Source organism: Anomalospiza imberbis, chromosome 4 (genome assembly GCF_031753505.1).
Source record: "Anomalospiza imberbis isolate Cuckoo-Finch-1a 21T00152 chromosome 4, ASM3175350v1, whole genome shotgun sequence".
NCBI classification, from domain to species: Eukaryota; Metazoa; Chordata; class Aves; order Passeriformes; family Viduidae; genus Anomalospiza; species Anomalospiza imberbis.
Window position 1 is genome coordinate 39,429,132 of NC_089684.1, and position 25,264 is coordinate 39,454,395.

The 25,264-nt window shown below is 37.7% G+C and overlaps 1 protein-coding gene across 10 annotated transcripts in view; it reads right to left on the reverse strand.

Annotated features, from left to right (window-relative positions):
* Window positions 1–25,264, reverse strand: part of BLTP1 (bridge-like lipid transfer protein family member 1) — an 86,866-nt gene that overhangs the window by 56,653 nt on the left and 4,949 nt on the right. For all 10 annotated transcript variants that reach the window (XM_068187940.1, XM_068187941.1, XM_068187946.1 and 7 more), the window contains exons 2-19: window positions 22,398–22,527; window positions 19,529–19,645; window positions 18,057–18,135; window positions 17,359–17,423; window positions 14,039–14,225; window positions 13,095–13,176; window positions 12,211–12,404; window positions 9,810–9,889; window positions 9,256–9,406; window positions 7,531–7,687; window positions 6,684–6,762; window positions 6,304–6,395; window positions 5,324–5,441; window positions 4,401–4,556; window positions 3,898–3,995; window positions 2,792–2,970; window positions 2,525–2,631; window positions 279–487 (exon numbers count right to left, since the gene is read on the reverse strand). In XM_068187940.1, coding sequence (XP_068044041.1) covers window positions 279–487; window positions 2,525–2,631; window positions 2,792–2,970; window positions 3,898–3,995; window positions 4,401–4,556; window positions 5,324–5,441; window positions 6,304–6,395; window positions 6,684–6,762; window positions 7,531–7,687; window positions 9,256–9,406; window positions 9,810–9,889; window positions 12,211–12,404; window positions 13,095–13,176; window positions 14,039–14,225; window positions 17,359–17,423; window positions 18,057–18,135; window positions 19,529–19,645; window positions 22,398–22,494 — 2,247 coding nt within the window. In that variant the 5' untranslated portion in view covers window positions 22,495–22,527. The remainder of the gene's footprint in view (window positions 1–278; window positions 488–2,524; window positions 2,632–2,791; window positions 2,971–3,897; window positions 3,996–4,400; window positions 4,557–5,323; window positions 5,442–6,303; window positions 6,396–6,683; window positions 6,763–7,530; window positions 7,688–9,255; window positions 9,407–9,809; window positions 9,890–12,210; window positions 12,405–13,094; window positions 13,177–14,038; window positions 14,226–17,358; window positions 17,424–18,056; window positions 18,136–19,528; window positions 19,646–22,397; window positions 22,528–25,264) is intronic.

Consider the following 25,264-nt stretch of genomic DNA (forward strand, 5'->3'; position numbering starts at 1 on the left):
TTACTAGTGGAAAACTGAAAGAAGAAATTTTCTGCACATGTCCAGAACATGCAGTATTTCTTGAAAGAAAAAGTCTTCTCATAAACCTGTGACAATAAAATTCATCCCAGCTATACCAGATCACCAAAGCAATTCTCAACTAGAACTAGTGCCTACCAAAAGTTTTGATCCAAATTCAAATGTCCTTCAGAATTTGAATTTTCCATTTCAAAACGAATTCTTTCCCTTTCCTACAAGTGGCTACCCATGAATTTTACAAGTCGTGCTCCTCTGCCTACCTTTATGGAGAGAAAGGCTTTGAGCAAGGGTCCATACAGGGTTATCTGGGAATCTGGGGAGAGTTCCAGCTCCACATGGAGCTTATCTGGGGGCAGCTCCGAGGGGTCAAGGGGAAGGCGGGTGGAAGCTGTGGGAGATGAAATCACACTGTCGCTGGTTTTCTGCGATGGCCTTAGCACAGACAACATGGTTTCTTCCATTTCTGACACTTGGGAGCAAAAGAAGAGTAGAAAATAGATTTTGATTACAACTTAGGCCTCTGTTGGACAAAGTTCAGCCAAGAGGAATGTGTATTAAATATACAACTTTTGGCACCTAACTTGTATGATTACATTAGCGTGTCTATGCTACAGAACAGGTTTTCATCTTGAGTAACCATGGGAAGACAAGAAAATATTGACTATTTTAGTCAATGTTAATTATGCAAGAGAAAAACAATCCCTGAAGTTCTGAAAAAAAAGTATTCAGCGTATTTATCTTGCTTTTGAAGTTAAGCAGAGACATGCTTTCATTTCAGCAGAGCAGATTTCCCACAGCCACACAGCTACTGCAGGACAAACAAGAGAGAATAAACATGCAAAGTGCAAAGCTGTACTAAACATCTATTCTGAACTAGTAGCTCCGGTAGACCAAAATTTTGTCTCCAACAACTCAATTACTCTAGTCACAAAGTAGTTTGGAAATTCAAATCCTATTTCCGATCCCTTCTTTCTAGTTGGACTTAAGAACCAGAGAGCTCAAAAACTGTCTTTCTTAAGTGAGGAAAGGCAATGAGAATGTAATGAGTAACTGGAAGTACTTTGGGGAAGTGAATTGATTGCTGGGGAGTAGAGAACTCCATGAGAAAACCATCAAAAATTGATGCTCCAGCTGGAGGAAGATTTCATGTGCCAATTTAACGGGAAGAACTGGCACATACAGAACTACAGACACCTGCAGCCAGAAACCTCCAAGGCTTGAACTCCCCATTATTGTCTACAGTCCTTGCTCAGTCACCATCTTATGAGTTATGCATCAGCCAAATGCTGCAGTGAGATGACCACTTTTTATAGAAACTACAGCTTTTGTAATGCAACATATTTCTCAGAGTCTGACGGACTGACGCAAAATAAAATACTGATGTTGCTACTGCAACAGATACATTCTATCAGCACCAGGGAGTAGAGTGAGGTGGACTGCTGAATTAATCACTGGAGGAAGCTGCAGATTATTTACCTATGTATGTATAAACTTGCAAATGCAGGTTTCAATTGCTCCAAATACGAGGAAATGTTCTCAGAATGTGAGGGATGCACATATGACGCAAGCTGACAGTCTCACAAGAGCACTTAATGAGCATCTGCAAAACCAATCTCACCTTTTCTGCTTCATCCTCACAAATTAGAGTTCTTTTAGATGTGAATTGTTGGAACCCAACCCCAAAAATGCCATCCAGCATGTCTTCTAACACCTGCTGATTGTGGCCCTTTCAAATTAGCCCTCATTATTCTAACATCTCTCCTCCAGGTCTGCTTCTAGAATCTCAGCCTGAAAGACTTTTATGTAACCCCATAACTTCCAGCATACCTCCCTGTGCATTTAAATTAACTTACTTTAATCTCTGTGTTTATAAATTTTTTTTGGAAGCACATACTTATAGGATGTTAGTTACCTAGAAACATTTAGACAGTTAAGTTAAAATAAATTCTTAGACACTAGAATTTGACTGACCAGTCCAACACTCATTTCTGATGGTTCACTTTAACAGTGAACAATGAAATTGCAGTTTGATATCCATAAAGGGAAGGAAGTATTATTATATCTCATATATGATGTATTTAAACATTTAAATCATAAGATGAGATCACAAAATCCAAAAGTCAAAAAAACTTAGAAAACGTAAGGAACATGATATGGCCAAAATTATTGTACTTCCTATTTAATATACTGATGTTTAATATACCAAGTGATATTTTATCTTGTTCAACAACCCATTTAAGAGATCCACTTTGATAAGGACAAGGAGAAGTGAACTGCAGACAGTATCCTCTTTTTTACACAAGGAACTGGGACACATCCTGAAATGCAGCAGCATGGAATCCTGTCAGGTTTTAATCAATGCATTCTAATGATCAACACATTCCCCTGAAACATAAAACAGCAATTCAGTTCCAAGTTTGTCTCTGCAGGTGGAAGCAGTGTGATCCAAAGTCCCAGCAGCTTCCCAAATGAACCATGCTAACAAAGAAAAGGTAGTGACACTTACAGGATTGCTTTAACTGCTCATCTGCCTTCTGAGGATAAATTGGGTGCCAGGAGTAGTCAATTGTAAACACAACACTTGGGACTGTCCAGCATTCAACCCATCCAGCCCTTTCAAAAGGAAATAGCACACTTTTATTTCAAGCACAATACTTTTTTTAAGTATCTTTAAAGCAACCTCAAAAGTTCATGAATCACAAACAAAATAAAAAAATAAGAAAAGTCAACATAAAGATACAAACATGTATCTAAATATCTCAGTAAAACTCACTCTTCTTGAGTAATGTTCCTCCATTTGGGTTTGCCCGTTTTCTGACCACTTTGACATTCCGCAGAAATACAAGACTCAGGACTTATTTTATTGGGCTGACAATCCTTTACCAGCATAAAAAGGGAATATTTACTAGGATGGCAATCGGGCAGATACAAATGAAGATCAACATCTTCTCCCTAAAAATCAAATATCAGCAACGGGAAAGTTAATTTACATTCACTTTATGCACAATGCTCACACTATTTTCATGTTCGTATGTGCCATCATCTTTATTTTACGGGCATAATTAGTCAAGAAATCTGTTTCCCAGCAAGTTGCAGTGCAATCCCAAGAGCTCTACAGTTCTGAAGGCTTACAAGTCCAATAACTTGCACATAACCAGAGTAGTCTATAAAACACTGGACAGCTTTTAGTGATCACTGTTCTTCTACTGCAGAAATTAAATAACTAAAACAAGCTTACTCCACATCTCAACTAAATCACACTTTAAAAAGAAAGAAACCTATAAAACATTGATTTCTTTGCTATCAAATTATACCAAATTAGCTACATCACCATCAACTAGTTTTTTTTATTTTTAGCAGCAGTAGACAGCTTTTCTTTTAAGGAAGACAAAAAGTACAATAATTCAAAGAATTATCTGCATCTGTTAAAAACACTTTGTGATCATTATTTATGCTACAGAACCTCTTAAAAATCTAGATCATGGCTTTCCAAAACCGTTTGGGGATAGCCAGTACAGTATTTGATTCTATCTTTGAACACACATTAGATTTTCCCATGACATAAAAAAAGGGGAACAAAATTCCAAGTGATAAAACACACACAGAGACGCACAATTTAAGTATATATAATATACATATTAAATGTGTATCTATATTTATGTGTGAAGCATATGCATGTTTGTGTTTCTCAGAAATATTTTCATGTTTGTGTATATATGTATATATAAATTAAAACAGCCTATGATTAAATGTTTCACACAAGGAAACTGAAATAATTTTCCTCTGGGTTACTTAAAGAAAAATTCTATGAACTGAAAGTGAAAAAGACTATTTTTCTTTCAGGAAAGAGTCTCACATTTACAAGACAAAAGATCTTACCCTTAAGGAGAATCTAGTATTGCATGTGGTTGGAACAAAGTCAGTGAAAGGTAGAGAAAAAACAATGTTCAGAGTTTCTCCACAAGCTGCTAGATAAACTGGGAGGGAAAAGGAAATACAAATAAATTTGTCAAAATTACTCCCTATTTTGTTCTTACACAAAATATCAAACATACAGATAGAAGTAATTAAAAGATACTGAACAAGTCATGACACAGAATATTACTATTTAACTACACTGTACTTGGAATAATAAATTACTGTAATTATTCTGAAAGTATTTACTACCTACAGCTTGTTCTTTCTAGAAAGACACTGTACTGAGCACAAGGAAATTGCAGGCAAACAATAAAAATAACTCTAATATCTTGGTGCTTTTCTTTACCCAGCAAGGTTTTGGGGGAATTCTAGTACTTTCTCTCTATATACATTTGTATACACTGTATTCCGGTGATGATTTTTGTTGTATATGCTGCTTCTTCAAATAAAAAAAGTGATCTCACCATTCTCCTGTTGTTTGGTGGAACAGTCAATCCAGTTGTGCTGATTTGCTGCCCAGATCATTTCAAACTGATGGAACATGACTTTGAAGTTCCACATATATGGAACAAACGAAAAAATATCAGGTGCGCTGTCACTGGACCAGTCTTGGATCAAATCTGGACCCACACCAAGTAATAAAAAGTGAGTTAGTAGCTATCAGGTGAGTGACTCCTTAGGATTTTTGTGTTGGAGAAGTTGATTTTTGCTCTGACCATGGCAGCAGGTTACACTGGGCACTGTGGCACTACCCAGACAATGGCTCTGGCCTCACTCAGGGGATAACTTTATTAGCATGGCACCCTGCCTGCACTAATTAAACCTTCCTCCCAGCAGGGCTAATTAGCCCAGGCAGCACCACAGTGATGGGGCTGTATTCTTTCCATTACTGCAGCTGGAGCTTCCAGCAACAGTTGGGTGGTGCTGTACCACCTTGCATTGCCTTCTTCCTCACAGCCAGATTCCTAAGGAGCAAATTACTTTTCCTCATCATCTGTCAGCCACAGGTACACAGTCCAAAGCCCAGGTAGTTGAAAATGAGCCAAGCAAAGAGACATACCAGGAGAAATCAATATCATGGGTGACAAATATTAAGCAAATCAGCAGCCGTGATAAGAGTTCTAGTAAGAAATAAATTTCAGATCACTTAACTGCAGATCAAATTCATTTAGATGTTATAAAATTAAATTATTTGTACTTCTACTCAAATGTAAGACTATTATATAGTTGGACATTCCATAGGCATCAGGAACTTTGTCCTCAGAAACGATTTGTTGCCTTACATACATGAAAACAGAGAACTTGACCTTGCACAATTCAGCAAAATTTGAAAAGAAATGTCGAAGAAAGACTATTTGACATGTAACTTATTTAGCAAAGAGGTTACCTGCAAAGAAGCTCTTCTGAGCAAAGATGAAATGATAGGTTGCTTTATAAACCTCCAGCTCGCACTGCCACGTCTGCGGCATGTTCCATATCCGGGGATAGCTGGCATTGATATGGAACTGTGAACAAGACATTAAAGCATCAGGATTACCTGAAAAGATGACAATGCCTGACCCTGTCTCTCAGCAGTTTTCACATATGTACCCTGCTGAATAATTAAAACTGTTTTCCTGCTGGGATGAACAGAAGGTACTTCCAGTTCCTTAATAATTTAATCTCTGTCTCTCCTTCTGTATTTGAAGGTCAAGTGTTAGTGTATTCATTTATTTGGAAAGGTAGAGTATGAGTTTCAGATACATCTGCTGCTGTAGATGTACAAAGCAATTTTAAATGCAAAGTTTTCATCAAAAACATCACTTTTCACAATACAACAAAAGAAAATCCCCCAAAAGAGGTTATTTTTCAACCATTGATATATTGTTCAAATTCAAACATTAAAAAAAATCACTCAAATAAGATAATTTAAAAACCCATAAGAAGGGTAATCTACACAATTGCAGTACTGCAGAAGTGAAATATTAGGCAAACAAAAGAATAATGCAGTATTAAATCTGTCTCAAGTAGTTCAAGCACAGTTGAGTGCTTTTGAGTACTTGTGCACACATATCCTTTAGCAGAGCTAGTGAGTGTAATCATTAAGGCAAAGCCTGTATGGACACGTGGTTACATAGTAAATAAGGTAATACTTGTAAATACATAATTTACACACCAAGTTAGTGCTTTTTAAGTCACTAAAAGTAACACACATGCACAATTATGTCAGTATATATAAACTCCTTATATATTAAGGTCTTGCAAAACACATTAAAAAGGTATGTTCCTGCATTAAGAAACTAAAGACTGCTCCACAGAAAAATGAATATGTTCTTTATTAAAAATCCTCTAGAGACTGAAGCTTTGGGCTTATTAATGCACACTTACAGCCAGCATTTCTGCTTCCAAGAGAGTCCTGTACTGCATGCTGCTGGTGGCATCCACGTGGAGGAGCTGCCCTTTAATTGTAGGTGAATAGCCTGGCAAACAAAAGTTACCAAATGCTCATTCAGATAGAAGAGTTATACCAATATTTAAACAATTTTTACCAGTGACTTCAGCAGTCCACTACCAAGAAGTACCCTGATGGATATTTGCCTTAATATCTTGCAGTGAACTGTACAATGAAGTAATTTTTGTTCCTTTCCTTAGGAATATACATCAAGATTATGAAGGAAAAACACTAAAAAACATTGACACACACAGGAATTAAGATAACTGTTCAGGAAAAACAGTAGGGAAACAAATCAGGCTTAGCCTTAACTCACCATTTTCACCCACTGTCATGGGAATATTTATTTCCAAATAGGATCCTGCACCAACATTTACATGTACAGCGTTCGTTTCCTGCATTGCAAGAAAGGAAAACAGTCCAAACATGATTTCTAGGTTTACTTATGCCTCTGGCTGTCATTATCCACACCTGGACTAAAGCACCTGATGAATAAAGTCTTTCTTGCCTTCAGAAAAATCACTAATGAACTATCAATACATATTGGTACAAAATAACACCTTTTTTAGGTTTAACAAATGCTGACTGAAGTCCAGTTAGAGAAACAGCATAAAATACTCTGATCCAAGGCCTGGGAGGACAGACTAATGTACATGTCTAACACTATAATTCTAACCCTTTCAGTCCCCCCACAAAGAACAAAACAGTGGTACAATGAAGTGATGCTGTACCCCATTTAGAAGAGCAGCAACAAGGAGAAGAAAAATCCCAATTCCTACACATACAAGTTTTGTTCCCCTCAGTGTCATCTCTTCATTCAATATCAGAAGAAATTGCTTTTTTATCAATCATCATGGTGAGCTTCATCAGAATTTAAGATTGCACAAGACATGCCCAGATCATGAAGCCCCAAGACTGCAGGAGATGTCATGGCTTAAGATGTACCTTTAAAGCTTAAATAAACCTTAAAGTAATGCCTCTAAGAATACATTTCTCTTTGAAAGATTTGCTCATAATTATAAAAAACTAAGATAAAAATCACCCAGCTTTTAAAACCATAGTTCTGTAATAAAGACCTGAGACAAGTAAAACTGTGATTAAGCAAAAAGCACAGTGCAACCACAGCAAACAAGTTAATTTCTTGATAAAGTTTCATTATTTACCCTGTTCTTGGTGAAAAGCAAATCAATGGTGGCATCTGCAATGATATTCATTCGCAGCTCAAAAGCAAGGATCTGTCTTGGTTTCCCAGGCTGAGCAATTTCTGAGACTTTCATAACTTGGTAGTCTGGTGGGAAGAAAAACTTCCACAAGCAATCCCTAGTGGAGAAGAAATTAAAAAAAAAAAAAAAAAAAGAAAAAGAAGAGTTGTTTTTTGTTCTCAGAAAAAATACATATGTATATTTGTGCATCTACTTGGTTCATTTAAATATCTTCCTCTTAGCTGAGTCTTTAGACAACCAGTGGATGTGGTAAGGAAGAATGTTTACTGAATATCTTCATCATTCCAACTTCATCTTCCAACTCATTATTGAAATCTCCAAAAGTGTCAATGGCAAGAAGTTAAAAATGAATGGCTTTTGTCTGCAAGTTAATTCAGAAAACAATATTTTTGTTTTTATTTCTAATCCTTAGTTTATAAAATCTATTACAAAAGTATAGCAGCAAGTCATCTATTTATTCTTGAGTTTGTGCATAAATAATTGATGCAAGCCCAGAAATAAAGAAAATACAAAACTTCAGGACCTCAGAATGGGAACCACACTTCTAGATTTATAGCAGAACGTGCCATGAAATACTTGACAGGAAAGGCAGAGTGATGAAGCACAGACAGCAGAGATTACATTGGTCTCAAGGAGGTGGAATTCCTTCCTGCACCCAGCACCTGGCTGCTGTAGCAGCTTAAAAGTTTCCAAACTTCCATGATCCATCCACAGGAGGATGCAGAAGTTCCTAGTATGTATCTAGGAGCTCTATGCACCAAACTGCCCTCTGCACTAAACTGCTTTCTACTGAGCCAGTTAAGATTATAAAAAGCATTCCATTATAGGGCAAGCTTTCTTTGGAGTACTAAAAGTATCATCAATGATTCACTGACCTCGTATTTCTAGCAAAGGGTTCTAGAAAACGACATTTTCTCTTAAATGCACTATCATATCTAATGACTACTCTTTGGGCTGCCATCCTCACACTCCTGAGAGACAGGAAATCGTAACAGTTTCACAGGAGAATTAGTGAAGGCCAAGTACCAGCCTGTAATTAACAGGGGAAAAGAGGGAAAGCACTGATTATGTCACTTGTGCTTAATAGTCCTTCACTCTCTAAACAATCCTATTGTCCTCACCAGAAATGCTCATGTGCAAAACATCCAGGACCAAGCGAAGAACAATACAACTCTAGCCTAATATTTTGTATTAAAATAGCTAGATAATAAATACTTTGGAGATAACATCAAGCAGCTGATTATGCTAAGCAAGGATAAATTATTCCTCCCTCAGTATTTTCATAGCCAGATATCTGCTTCCCTAAAATTTCCTCATCAATATGCAGTTTATTCCCATATTAGCTAACAGGAGCTTGATAAATCTAAAGATCACCAATTAACAAGTTAAACCTTTTACCTGATAAACAGCAAAAATACTTTGCTTACAAAAAGGGAACATAATCTATTGATTTAATAATGAGAGTAATCCTAACTTTGGAAGGCCAACAAGATAAACACCAGTGAATTTACTAATCTTAAACCATTGTGGCAGGACTCTTCTTTCAGGCTTGGTCTGCCCTAAAACACACAAATTAGAAGTCTGAGCAATCACACAATTGAAACTTGAGAAAGCCTTCTCAGTATTACTGGATAGTAAGATGAAAGCTGTAAATCATGGTCATACCTCTGCCTATCAGCCCAAGGCCCATAGTTGAAGTCTGTCCCTTTTCCACACACAATGTCCAAACCCCAGCATGGTGGCAGGTCCTGTAATTTGCTGTCTTCATTGCTGGCTTCTCCATCATTACTTTCCTCTGTCTCCTCTGGTACAAGACCTGTATTACATAAAATAATAAACACATTATTAAAGGGAGGTGCTTCGAAGTAGGATGAGAAATGTTTGCTTAAGCACAAGACAAAGCGTCCTCATGTCAGTTTTACTTGAGAGCACTACAGTATGTAAATATCAAGACACAATTCAACACAGACTTCCAGTGGAAGGCCAAGAAATATGACCAAAAATGATCCAAAACTACCACCTATCCTACACCTGTACACACCATTACCAAATGTGTTGTCTTTGTTCAAGATTCAGACAATACTTCAAGGGCAGTCAGAGCAAAAGAATATTTATGACACTTCTATTGGCTCCAAAACATCCCATTAGCTCTCTTAGCATATAGATTTTTCACCTTTTAAAAAAAAAACAAAACTACCTTTGTATTGAACAGATTGTACCTGGTTCATCCATATAGTAATAGATATCAACATCATTAGACTGCATTACAACAAAACCTTCACCCATCAGCCTCGGTGGTCTGCAGGGAAAGAGTGAAGAGATGAAGAGTAAAAATCCACACACCAAGATTGATCTCTATGAATTCAAGCAATTTTAAATGCAGCATAATGGATTTGCATAATGATTTGAGAAAAAATCAAACCCTTGATCATAATGTTGCTATTATTGTTATAACTATTGCATTAAATAACTTAAAAGTCTAGTTAACTCAAGCATAAAGATACCAGGTTCTTCTCCAGAAAGGTATTTCTCAGGTATTCAAAAACACAAGTAACTACTGAAGTTTTACTTTCAGTGATTCTTTCAGTCAAGAGTTCCTTTCTCCTTGTCCTATATTGTTCTTTCACCTGCTAATTGTTTTCTTACTAAAATAGCCCTCTACACCAAAGGGACAAGACTTTCAGTAATTAGACCATTAGTTAATAAAAAAAAAGAAGAAAAAAGCTGTTCTGCCTCAATAACACTTCCCTCAATATTACAGGATCTAAGTGATAAAACTACAAGATGAAACATTTCTCCTAACGCTATTATATTGGTATATTACAATCCCTTTCCCATGTTAATTTACATATTAATAATTCTGGTTTTACTGCAGAAGACACTATTGAAGCTTCTCAGTCATTTTCATAAACTGTCATTTCTTGACAAAAAAAGACAATTCCTACAACTGTTTAAGTAATGTGACCCATTAGAGCACATAGCCCATTTTACCACAGCTCATTTTCAAAGGCAGGAAACCTTGGAAAACATGGAAGACAGCAGATGTAGAAATCATGTACTGCCAGAAACTCTTCAAAAGCAACAGAGCAGGAACCTTAAAACTAAGTTTACTTTGCGAGTAACGACAGCAGCAAAAGACCAAATACTTTAACACAAACTAGATATTGGCAATAAATTAAAATGAGATTATCATTATCATTTTAAAGTATTCCCTAATATCTACCCTGAACTACCACCTTGAGCCTGCTGCCTCTAAACTTCTGCTTTAACCTGCTTTTCCTAGCACCATTTTTTTCTTTTCTTGAATTTCTGAGGACTTATTTGCAAAGAGTGATAAAAGTGTTGAGATGGATGTTTGCAAAACAAAATGTCAGTTTCCAAGGTGAAATGTTGATGTTTGTATTGATTTGTCAATTGATTGTCAATTGATTTGTTACAAATCTCATCAAGTCACTTGGCTGTTGTTTATATATTCACTACGTGCAGGAATTTCTGTAAGTTAAAACACCCAGCTTAAATTTTAAGCCAAAGCAGTGTAAGAGGGCAGGTTCTAAAGAGTCAAACATTCTCCATTTCCAGTGAATTGGGCATTTTTTTTAATTTGCCCAGTAAATCAGAACACATTTTGTACACAGATGCCATCCTTCAGCAATCAGGAGATGCAGGAATGGTAAGAGCATAAAAAGCAAATACTTAGAGGAAGCAGGAGGAAAAGCTAATAGTTTGATCCTATTTTGTTTTAATCTTGTTTGTTTTCAATATCAGTTACAGAAATTTCCTAATGTCATCATGTTGGAAGATTCTGTGCACAGCCACAGAATGTTCTTTGAAAAACATAAAGCCATGTTACAAACAGCAGTATTTGGCTGATAAAAAGCCAACTGAGGTACAAATTATGTACAGTTTATTTTATTACTTTATGCAAGCACTCAGGCTTGTGTTTGACTTCCTTCAGTTTGTTCAGGCTGCCTAGTCCTGCTTATGCAGAATACACAGAAGTAAAAGGATCAGCAATCTGTCTTCAAAAGATAACATGGTTTCCCCTCTACCAAGTATTACACAGCTTTTGCCCAGTTTGGGCTTTTTATTAGTATTTCCTAAACGATGAATCAGCTTTACAAAAGTCAACACCTTAAACCTTGCATTTCAGTTAGAAATTCAGTGGTGGCAAAGCCTGGGTACAGCCCTTGTACCTGAAAGAAGAAAAAAGACCTTGGACACAGGATGCCACATCCCTGGAAACATTCAAGGCCAGGCTGGATGGGGCTCAGAGCAATCTCATCTGATTGAAGATGTCCCTGCTCATTGCAGAGGGGCTGAACTAGATAGCCTTCAAAGAAACCTTTCCAACCCAAACTATTCTATGATTCTATGTTTAATAATAGAGCAGGACACACACAAAAACCACAAACGTAGAATAACGCAGAAAACCAGTGCTTGTCTCCATAAATGAAATTCGTTCAAAGATCCAAAATCAAAAAGCTTCTGAGTGCTAATAAATGGCAACTGTCTAAACACACTGAGTAAAATAAAGACATTGAAGTGCAACAAACATTCTCTTCTTTGTGTTCCTAAAGCAAATAATAAAACAATATGGATACAAAAATACCCCAAACTTACTCATCATTTTGAAGACCAACATATCTTGGACTTGGAACCAGCATGACTCGAACATTTTCTAATTTTCCCTTCACAATATGCATAAACTGATCAAGGTGGCTTGAAGGTGGTTTTGTGGTGTACGTCAAAAAGGCATCATCAAAGTTAATGCAAAGTGTTTGTGGTTGATAATGATTCCCAAATGCCAAGCGACCCTAAATCAAAAAGCAAACCCAGTAACTCACTGGTAATCACTGATTTCTTATATTTACATAAGGATTTACACTGATCTCTTACATTAAGTATTTATTTACCTATAAAAATGCAGTTGAATCAACCCTAGGCAAATGAAGAACGTGAACACAAGTCCTGGCCATAACCTGCACATATCTATAAATATTACCTTATAGTTTAAACTCTGAATTTTTTCTTCTATTAACTCAGTAACAGTTGACCCGATTATTTTTTGCTGTCGTTGGTTTGGGTTTTTTGAGGGGGGGGTGTGGTTTTGGGATGTAACATCAACTTTTAAACAATGTGTCCAAATATCCCTATTAAAACAAGCAGGGGAGAACAAAAAACAGAAAACAAACCCAAACACCTGCCAAAAAACCAACACACCCCATACTGTACAACACCCACAATTTAATTACTTGGTGACATTCTGGAAATCATTACTAAGCCTAAGGCACGAGTATTTTCCAGAAGTTAGAACATAACTGTGTTTCCACCAGCACCAGCAGGATTTGTGACTGTGTCAGGGGAGTGCTGATGATGCAATTTTAACTTCTTTCAAGCATGAAGGCAAAGAAAAACTTTAAATAGAATGTATAAGAAAAATGAGAGGCAAGTATCATTTTTTAAGCAAATTTAAATGGTTTCCTTTTAAGGATCTTTTCACTCACCGTGCTCACATTGACTTTAATGACTGGAATAAGTGACCTCCATGAAGAAGAGGGGTCTTGAGATTCTGTTTTTACTTTAACACTAAATTTAAAAAAAGAAAAGAAGGGGGTTATCACTTTGTGTTTTCTTCAGAAGAATCAACCAAATTTTTCTTCTAGAGGTCTTCAGAACACAGATCTTGGGGAACATTCCTTTCCCAGAAGGGTGCCTCCTGCAAAGGACCTGCTAGCAGACAACTTGCCAAGCTTCCCAAGCCTGGGAGAACAGCAGGAAGCACATGGAGCTACACCTTGGTGCTGACACAGATAGGAAACAAGCATGCCTTGTTTAACTCAGAGCAATAGTTAAATAAATTTTCCTCAGAGGATCTTGGCCTGTTCTAAATACTCCTGTTGAGGCATGGGATCTTTCATTTCCCAAGACACATCTTCCTCAAAGGCAGAAATCCTTCCTGCGCCTGTCAAGAAGGGCTTGAGATAAAAACACGAGACTGGTTGGGAGGCAGAGCCCTTCCTCAAACTCACGACTGCCACAGCATCCTGCAGCTGCCCACTCTGAAATTTAGCAATTAGCCAGCAGCAGTGGCAGGACTCAAGTCCCATTAGATCCTCTCTGCTCCTGACAGTAAATCAGTCTGGCGAGGTCCTGCCCAAAGAGAGGCTGATTATTGAACATCTGACTGCACTGCATATAAGCCATGTAAAACTCCTTAGATTTTTACACCATGTTTTCTGGGGTACCCCAAAAAGAGGAAGGAGAAGACACTTTGTGTAGCTGTACACAAGACCATAGAGATCCTCACATTTTGCCTATTCAATGTCTTGAGCAGCTGTTACTTCTACTGTGCAAAACCATTATGATTCTGCCAGCAAAACATTCCCCAATTAGGTCCGCACTTTGCAGAACAAAGCATAACAAAATAGCAAAATTAATAATTATTTACCTTTCGAGATTGGCGTGTGTTCTCTGCCTCCCATTCACTTGTGCTCTCTCATCATCTTTCTTTGCTGGAATTATTGTGGGATCCAAGCCAAACAGTTCTTGAAGTTGTCCATAAAGTTCAGAGCGGTTATACACATGAAATTCGAAGTCATTCACCATAATATACAGTCGAGTTTCTGCCTTTGGATCTAACCAAATAGTAGGAAAAGAGGTTCTAATTCTATTTCAACATTCCCTTGGAATATTTACAGTTTCTCAAATATGCACATTTTGCAAAACCAATCTACACAGAACTGAACAGCTGCTGAAGTACATATTAAAAAGCAGTAAAAAACTCCACAAAATTATTACAGCATTCTAAGCAAATCAGTAAAACTTGGTAAATAAGACAGCTGCATACAAAATATTAAATCTGAAAGGCATTTCACCCCTAGGTCACAGTCCAAAAATAAATTCAGACAGAAAGTGCACAAAATGGTAAATGAAGTTTTTCAGTCTCATTTATGAAAACAAATAAACAAATATCCCTCTTGATGCGTAGAACAGAAGCCTCGGCAAAAATTTCTGCTTTTTAGCACAGATATCACTGAGACCAATTCTATCTCAAAAGCCAAATGGTTTTCTAGCCAAGCTCCCTGGTACAGCATGCCTGAAGTGGGAAAAAGCATTCTTTTATAGAGAAACAGAAAGCACTAATATGCAGAACTAAGCGGATCATACTCATTTTGCACAATCAGTCAACATTCTCACAAATTTAAGATTTCAACTGTTATACCAGCTTGGCTCTCTGATCCTTAAAACCTGTTTTAACATCTGCTGATCATATAGAGAGCTCATTGTGACATACTTTTGCTTCAGAAAGTGTGACCTAATTATGCAGTTAATGTGAGGGAAAAGCTTGTACCACTTCCCCCTAATTACCCAGTTGAAAGAGTGCCCATTACACATTGACTCAAGAGACCTGAGCTGCTCTAAAAACCTCATCTGGTCTTTCTAAGTCAAACAGACTTCAGGCAGCTGAAGAATCAATGGTTATTACAGCAGTGCCCAAGCTGTAATTCAGAGGGTACAAACAGAAGGCAGCATTTCCCAAAGACACGAGAAATTAAAACTCAGAGCAAACATTTGTGGTCAGGGTCAAAAGAAGAAATGCAGATGCCCAAGAGCCAAGGTTTAGAGATATCTGCTTGATTAAATGCACCCAATTTGATAAAAAACTCCTCTGTCCCTCAAAATCACACATCTCTGCAACACTGTTCCAACAACAACCCACTCTTTCCCCACCACACCTAAAGCACCTGGAACTTCCATATAATTATAGAAATATATACATATAGAATAAGTTTCCAGAACACATTGACATCACAGGTTTCTTGAACAGGAGACAGAGAAAAGTTAATGAGCCAGCTTCAGTTCCTTCCTGTTTCCATAAAAGCACCATCAAATCCATTTGTTGCCAACCTTAACTTGCATCAGTAAAAAGGCATAGAATGACATGGACAAAGATTGGGACACACAATTGCTCACCCAGGAGATCTCAGCAGCATCAAGAACACAAATAAATGTAATTTTTCAATTCCTGGATGCAAGCATTAGACTTGATTTACTAAATGAAATCATATGTACTAATTCATTTCTTTAAAGAGAATTTAAAGAGACAAAATCTCTTTTTCCTTACAACAAAAATAAGGTTTGACCTCCACACATGAATTTGGTTGGCTAAAACACTTGAAAAAGAAAATAAAAGGGGCAAGGAAAAGAGACAAGCAAGTCTGAATGTTATGATACTAAATGATTCAAAGAAGCATTTATGTAGGTTATATACAAGTAACTACCAGATTGTTTCACAATGTGAAAATTGATAATGGGCTGTGGCACCTAAGCCAAGTCATTGGGGTGTGCCCTATCCACAACATGATCCTCCAGCTTTTGTTCCTAAACCACTTCCATTTCCCAAGTATATACAAAACCTCAAGTCCCAGCATGACTTATCACCTAAAGAGCATTTTAGTCACGTTACTTTTGTCAGACCTGGATACCTCTAACTTCTGTGGTTACTTGGATAATTTGTCCACTGATAACATGGCGTTAAATGCCAGCAGGAAACATTAAAGCCTTGCAATATTGCCAAGCAAAAAATGCCACCATAGAGAACAGGCAACCATGTTCACTGCATTAAATTCAATTCATTTTTTTGTTCCCTGAGCCACTAGAGAAATATGTTTTAACTAGTAGATGAAGACAATCCTATGAAAACCCATTGGACAGTAACACATGATTGGCAAAATCTAATTAACTCTAAGACTAGGTTCCACTTCTTTAATGACTTTTTTATCATATAATGAATTTGACTTTTGCCCTACCACCTCAGAGGGTGAGCAGTGACTCAGTAAATAGAAATGAGAAGCTCTTCCAAACTCATATCACTGCCTAAAGTGGTGTCTCACATTCACCTGACTGGTTTTGCATGCAGCACTGCTGCCACTGCTGAGTTGGTACTCACACAGCAACAGCTCCATGAGCTTGCTGACAAGTCTAAGAGGCTTCACACCGGCAGAAGCCACTTCCAAAGGCAAGCTGGGGGAAAAAAACCCTCCAAAGTTCAATGACCCTCTCAATTAGCATACTCAGCTGCAGATAGCTGACATTTCTGGACCTCCTTGAATGAGCAATGGAGCTGTGATGGCTCCAAAAGTCAAGAGAAGCAGGACCTGAGTTTCACTCAACAAGATTCTAATCCTATAAATGATTAGGCACACAGCCCCAGGCTACTTATGCTTTCTGTATTTTCTGCAGATAGAATTAATCTCTTGCATCTGTGTTAATCATCCATCTTTAGCCAGAGATAAGGAAGAAAAATGAATTTTTTTATACTTCCCCACTTCTGTAACCACAGATGTCATCAAGACACAGGCTTGTCAAATACTAAAGGACACCCCTTACCAAAACACTTCAACTAAAATACTGAAAGCACAACACTCACTGAAACTCAGAAACTAAAATCACTTGCAGAACATAAGACATCTCTATTCATCATAGTTATCAACTTCAATCCAGAGACAATTATGCTTGGACTCCAGCTAATGAAGGCTACTATTAAGATTAATGGTTTGTGTCAGGAAGGGTTCATGTCCCCGATAATGAATCCTGTACTTATTTCATCTCCTCTGCAACCAGTGAACAAATCCATACCTTCTGAGGATCCAGAGAACTTCAGGTACATATTAACAAAGCAATTGCATGCCTGTGACTGTGCAAAGGAAGTGTGTTTCTGTAGGCTACCTGTAAATTCAAACTTTGAAACCTTTTTGGGAAACCTACCATGCTGCTTCTGCTTAGGGTTGTACATCTTCCACCAGCGAAAAATGATAAATCCATCTTGAATTCTAAATCAAATAAATTGGAATAAAACAGAAGTTGAGAGAGCTACAATCCAATATCCTACACACAGTTTGTGCAGAGATCTGCAGCTGAGGCAGTCTACAAGTGACAAGAAAGCACAAAGCATTACAGCACACTGTGTATTACACAATTCCTGCTTTAGCTGAAACTCATATAAAACCCCATATCCGTTGCCTCCTCAAGGCTTTCCAAACCCGACAGCAAGAATCAAAACTGCAAACTATTTGCTAGTGTTCAGTTCACAAAACAAATTATTCTGAATCTCAGTAAGTAAATGCCAGCTACTTGGCCAACATGAATCTTCCAGATTTAAGAGCAAGAGCATGAAGGAGTCAAAGACATAAGTAAAAACACAGTTCTCCTTCACACTCCAAAGTGGTTTATTTGACAAATATGAAGGACAACTACCATCTTATCCAGCATTCACTTCCAAATGATAAGGCTAAAGCAGCAAATAAACTCCCAAGAATGTAGGAGTGTTAAATACTAGTACCAAAAGAGACAGTCTAACACTTACAAATAGACTGCTCATTTGGAAAACTACATTTTGATTTGTGCTATTCAGACCTGTATTTAAAATACTTATTTAGAAGGGGGACTTCCTTGGAAATCTGTACCTGATGGACATGTCCTCTGTGATGAAATAGATTTCACGCACCATGACTTTTCCAGACAGCACAGAAAATGAAAAGGAACCTAATCATAAAAAAAAAAAAAAAAAACACAAGCTTATTACCCTAAAGCTGTTGATTTTGTGAACAGAGAGAATACAGCATTCAATTATCTGAACTGGGTTAACTGGATATCTTGAGTTCCCTTTCTGAAGGGAAGTCACAGATTCAGAACACAGAAGACAAAGTACATAACTAAGGGATGCTGGGTTTGGCACCACCCAACAATACAACCAAGCCCCTGAGGTACTCAGGGGTCACTCAGGAACATCCAGGTGCCTCGCAAATCTCAAAAGAGTTAGAAAAGCTGTTTAGAACAATTAGAGTCTCAAGCCATTGTGTGCAAGACCATAATCAGAGGAACAAAGATTCCTGATGGACTGTTTTTAAAAATTTTAAATGGCTGTAAGGATTTTGGTCCAATTATGACAAATTATGTTTATAGCAAGAAGGATTAATAAGTATGAAAAGACCAGCAGGTAATGCAATAGCCCACATTTTTCCTAGGGCTTTTCACCTCACTCACAGAAAGTACACCATAACTTAAAGGGGGAAAAAAATCAACAAAATCAACATTAAACAACTGAAACCAAGCAGTAAATAAAGGGATTTCATTAACATTATATTCTACTCACTGATGAGGTTCATAAAGAATACCACATATTTGGCCAGCCATTATCAGCTGTCCTTACATAATGGCAATTTCACAAAGAAATTTTAATAAAAGCCTGTAGATCAAGTGTAGCAGCCAGTAAGTATTTAATCTATTTTGCTCTTCAAAAAAGCTGGACTTGAACATGGTTTGGAATACAGTTCTTAGGTTCCTGAGGATATAAGCAACTGAATTGCAAGGGTGTCTGTGGCAGGCCAAGCGTGAGTGGAACTTTTTGGTTTTACATTTTCACTACATTTATGATGTATAGTTGCAGAAAAGTCCAGAACAGAAGTCATTGCTATTCTGTGAGGCAGACAGAGGAAGGCAGAGGAGCAAGTGAAAGAAAATCAAAAGTGTGACCAGTGAGGTTGTGGGCTACAGCCTTCTGTGACTCAGCACCAGGTATTTTTGTAAGTGGGTGAGTGCCCAAGTGATTTGTACTGACCCGTTTTATTGAAAAAAGTTTTAAAATACTTTAATAAAAAGTTAATGGATTTTGATGCAAAATGTTCTAGCCAGTATCAATTCTACATATCACAGTCCCAGTATGGATCAACCTGTGATTAGTTGTTCTGACAGCTTATTTAGAAAGCAAGGGCAGTGCTGGAACAGGGACTCAAGGCTTGAGTCTCTGCTTTGAATCCACTGAATGTTTTCTAATCACTCTAATGAACGAACACTGAGTTTACTTCAAGTTTTTAGCAAACTGAGGTATGATAAACAGCAGCAGACAAAGAGTGGCATTACATTAATCATAACTTACCAATATGGATGTAGCCATGTTTATATAATCTGTTAAGAACCAACGTTAAAATGAGTCCAATGTTCCGGGAATTATAATAAGTTAGGTAGATAATCCATCCACAGGACAATATTGTTGCTGTTGAAAGATTACAATGAATTAAAGCATTTTTTAAAGTACACTAACCCAGATAAAAAAAAACTTATCTATTAGGACTACGAGGCATAGCAGTGTTCTTCCTGCTCTCCAAAAAAATTTGCAACAGATAGGATACTTTAATGGGTGTTTTCAGAGAGACGGTGTGAGAAGGATGTGAAGAGATGGGGGGTAAAAGGGGAAACAGGAAGTCCAGAAGAATATACATTCTTCACTGCTCTTCCATTCCCCAATATAAAAAAAACAAAACTGTCCCCCCAGAGGACCTGCAGAAGGCACCACATTATTTCATTACATTACTTATCTAAGAATTAGATTTTATAGATTGAATTGTAACATGTATTGTCCCACATGGACATTTATTTCAGAACATTTACTGGGGCTAAAAAGCCCCAGTACCACCAAAGTCATACTACATACCTTCCCTACTCTTCTCCAAATTGCGAATTGTAACTTAAATTTCTAGTCTTTCATGTATTATCACAGGAAATAATATCATATACAAAACCATTTCCTACAATGCTGCCTCCTTAGAGAAATGTACCAGCCCTTGGGTTAGCAGAAATACCTCAACAGTTCAAGCATGGAATTTGATAGGGAAAAAAGGAAATAGCAATCCAATGAGAAACAAGTTTTAAAAAAAAATAGGTCTGCTAATCCCCAAAGTAATTTTTACTTTGTTTGATTAAGGGCTAGTAACCTATTTCTAATTACAAGGGTTCTCTAAGCTTCCAGAAGGACAAAGCCAAAAGGAATGGCACTGCCAAGGAATGGACTAGTTCTAATTCACCTTACTGATAATTACCATTCTGTTTCACCCAAAGCAGGGAAAAAATCTGAACTTTGTAACAGAATTTTTTATTTATGCTAAAAATGGAAAACTTTTATGAAAAATCTAAGTGCAGAGACGCATAGGAGCATGGTGCCTTAACTTTGAAGAGAGTTCAGAAAATTACTCAGGGAAAAAAAATTAGAAAAAATTTACAAAAACTATCTGTTCTTCCACTGTTTATTTTTTTCAGTAGGATACTCCACTGCTTCATAACAATACTTTGTTGAAAGAGAAGGTGAAAATTACTCCCATGACTTTTGTCATTTCCTTACTAGAAAATGGATCCAGTGTGACCAAAATTCAAGCAGCTCATACCGCCGGGCAATAAGCTGCTTGACACGTTAAGCAAAGCAAATCTGTGAGGGTGATCACACAGGAGAGAACAGGGAGGGAGGAATCTACATCCCAGGAAAGAAACTCCAGCTGGCATTGAGGGCAGGCACACTCCAAGGACAGCGCTCACCTCCCCCACTTTCAGGTGAGTAAGCTCCTCCCTGCTGGTCCTCTGTGGGGAGGGAGAAAGGTGGGATGACTCATACACTGAGGGCCCATGGAGTTTCATTTGAGGTTAAAGTTCAACTTGGCACTGCTAGATGGCTGCAGTCAAGAAGGTGCCCTCTCAAGGCGAAACATACTGAGAAAAATTGGGAAACCAGTGCACTTTTCAGTCCTGATCCATTGCCTTCAGCACTAGACTCACCTATGCCACAAACTGTAGCCTTTTCCTTCACTAAATCTCATAAACTTCACTAATTTTGTTATTATATTCTTGATTTTTAAAGCTTCTTCACTGAAACCAAGTTTTGGAAATTGCATTTCCAAAGTTTTACTGCATGTGATTTTTAGAAATTATTCCACAAGTGAGCAACAGCTCTTTAATGAGCACGTGCATTTCTGGAATTCATCACCTTTTACTGAGACCAGCAGTCAGCTGTTTCAGCATTCAGGAGAGGAAAAAAATGGTATCTTTTTATGTTCCCTTATAACAGGATGCCACAGGTCAGCACATAAAGTCAAAGGAGGAAAGGCTGGCTCAAACTGGGTCAGTTAATAAACACCACTCCAATGTGTTTCTATGCAAACCTCATCATAGGAAGCAAGTCAAAGCTTTTGAAGACAATTTTCAGATCTATTTGCATCTGTTCCCTGTTTTACCATGAGCTACTACCAGTGACTTCCCCTGTTTTCATCTTGACTACACTGAGAACTCTATGTTGAGTACAAACTTTCCATTTCAACATACTAAAAGTGAAATAGATAACAAACAGTAAGCACCCTCAAATAATTTACCTACGTGCTTTCTATTTAATTTTGCCTACGGAAAAATAATTCCAGTATGTCAATAGCAAACAGACTGCTTTAACTTGTCGGAAGTGAAAGTGAAAAAATAAAGTCGTTGTTCCTGTCTTGCCCGTCACTCTAAGTCCAAGAGTCAAGGCTGGAAAGCAGGCATTATCTAATTATCTACCTTTGGAAAAGTCTGAATTCACTGCACACTTTCAGTATTGTTACATGGACCTGAGTAAAATTTCATATTTATTTTGCTGTCCTTGGTCCACTTGTTTCTAGATTAAGAAAATAAAAATACCTACACCGATATAAGCAATAGCACTAGTGCTAAAAAAAAAAAAAATCAGCATACCTAAATCAGGCATGTTTACAAATCCAGCTCATAACTGTTTAAATGACAGCTTGGCTTAGAGGCTCATTGTGGAACACAATTTAGTCTGGAAGCTGTGTCATTAAACACAATAGTCCTTAGATCACTTTCCAAACCACAGCAGATTAAATGGCAGGTAGGCACATATTGGCAAAAGGAAGATATTGTAGCTGACTGACATGATAATCCTTTGTTATGGTATCATAAAAGAAATTTAACCAAAACCGAAGAGTTAACCTTACCTACTAACAGCCAAACCACGTTGGAGTCATGTTCTGTCAGGAAATCTTCCAGCTGCGTGATACTTGGGACAAAACTATCATTTTTTCTTTGATCCATTGCTACACTGTTTTTGCACCAGCACCTATAGAACTGAAGGAAAAAGAAAACCATTCCAAAACCAAAATGAGTAACAAGCATGGTACAGTTTGGAAAAAATGGACTATGTGCCATCTTAAATCATCTCCTGCAGTCTGTTTCACACAAATACAAATGTACTTGTTTTATTCCTTCAATAACAACTTCATGACTCTCAGCTACCTCTTCTTCTATTCCAGAGCTCCAGAAACACTTTCACTCATCTCTGCTAGAACAGTTTCCAGGCACAAGACTGCCACAAACAAATTACATATCAACAAGATACCAAAATATGCTTTCCAAATTTAGTACCCTGAATGCCCTGTACAGCATACAAAAGCAAAGAAATGTCTAAAACTGTTGTGCCACAGCAGTAAGTCAAAAGGCAACTGAACAGTCAAGTAAAAATGAGGCTGTATTAAGCTTACTAACATGCAAAAGTATAATATGAGACTAAACCCCTGCCCTTGCAGAAGGAAAGGCAAAAGGAGACACTTCTAGGAGTTACAGAAAATTCCCAAACCCCCCTGATCTGCTGTGCCCATAATTCTGCTTAAGCATGGATTTGTATCATTCTGTTAAAACTATCTGGTTTTTACCAGAACCAGTCCTTTTGATCTTACACACTTCTTCAAATCACCCAAAAATCACCTTGCAACTGGGTTTATGTTAATTAAATGTGATTAGCAGGGAGTTGCTCAACTCAGCAACATCTGTAATTACACAGCAGTATTTTTGTTGCATGGGTTTCATGTGAAGTGTTCTCCCTTGGATGTTATCTGTCAAATCTTCTTACAAAAAAAGAAGCATTAATTCTGCTTCTTTTTATTTTCTAACACCTTCCAGCTGCTCCTGGCAGCCTGTCTTCCTGACAATATTCACCCCTCAAAAAATATGAGTTGACTTTATTCCCCTTTGTTATGAAGACTCTGTTGGTTTTTCCATCAAGGGCTATGGAATGTAAAACTAATATTGATGAGTCCTTAGCTTTTCAGCAGCATAACAGCTTTGGAGTAGTCAGTATTTGCAAATGTTAGCAGTAAATGTAGCAATCCATCTGTTTCTTCCTTTTAATACTCAAACTACTCTCATTATTTTAACTGGGAGAAGTTGGGAAAAAACTGCCTTTAATGCACTTCTTTCTCCTGTTGTACCCTGAACCAACAGCCTGTGTTTCGAACAACAATAGGAGTACAGTCCCAAGAATAAAGGTTAATAATTTGTTCATTACCCCTTCTGCAAGAAGGAATAGAATGGGGAGGAAATAACATGAAAGCAGCAAACAACAAAGAAACACGATGAACCAAAAAAAAAGAAACAACAAAGAAACACGATGAACCAACACCAGTTTCCAGCAGGGATGGTAAAAAAACTACCAAGTTACTCCCCTACAAGGAGGAGGAATAAGAGGAATAAACATCACAGACGTGCACACAGACTAAGAAAGGAGCTGTTGTTTCAGAAGGGACTTTAAAGCAGCAAATTAAATCACATAATGGCCCTGTGATTTGCTTTAAGACATGCAAAGTACCTTAATAAAAAAGCCACGTGTCAGTTTGTATGATGGAGCAGATGATGCCTCTGCAGGCAGCCTCCAGAAGCCTTTAACCCCCGAATCACAGGGTGAAGAGAGAAAGTCAAATCAACATTTCCAGCATAAAAGGATGGAAGAACCTGTCCTCTCCTGTTCTCACTAAGGGACAACAGGGTCACTCTGTTGTGACCAAGACCACCAATGGAAATGTTGTCATTTGGTGAGGACTGCCTGTCTATTGCCTCAACCACCAATATTTAATCTCCTCAAGAAAGCAAACCATGGCTTTTTCCTAAGAAATTATCACCCAAAATCACATGATACTGAAACATTATTAAAAATCATTAAATAAGACCATGGCAAGACAACTTGGAGACTCAAAGTATTGAATCTTGATATTTAGCTACTTAAATAAAGACAGCATTTTTTTTTTTTTTTTTTTTTTTTTTTTTTGTCATCACTATCCATAACAATAAATTGGATATATTTTCAATTTTTTTCTGGGACACATTTGCTACCTGCATGCAAATAAATTCAGGAAACCCCCGTCACTCATCATGTGTCAATACAACATATTTGAGCTTGAAAGATGATCCTGTAACACCTTTGCCCACTGATTTTTCTTTTTTTTTTTTCTTCTTTTGTTGGGGTAGTCTTTGCCCTTGATCAAGTTCCTTGAGGGAGGATGCTGGCAATCAAAGTGCAAGCACTCAAAACCAGGCACTAGCAACACCTCCACTGGATGTGAGTTCTCAACCTCTCAGAGGAATCAGGTGCTTAATCCACTTAGATTATTAATTACTGCAATAAAAAGGGGATAGAGGCAGAGACTTAAGGAGTACACACCGTTCATAATGTCCCTGTGCATTTATAAGGCCTAGAGGATGAAGGGGCAGGATCTGGACCATCATGATTGCTTAGAGGAAGAGATGCAGTCTTTTCAGAACAGATACTTGCTCCTTTCAGTAACCAGCATTTCTTTCTGTCCACAGTCCCGCACCTTCTAGCCCCTATACACTGTAACACTGGTTTCAATCCTGGGCCTTGCAGCCTTCTTCTCCCATGCCCTATACAATGTAGCCATAAATCCTGCAGGCCTCTCACTGCCCACACTGCTACATTTACTCCTGTGTGCAAACGTTGCCACCAGAGCAAAGTGCTGCACTCTCCAGGAACTCCACAGGCTGCTGAGGCTGGGATGTTTTTGTACTGACTGTC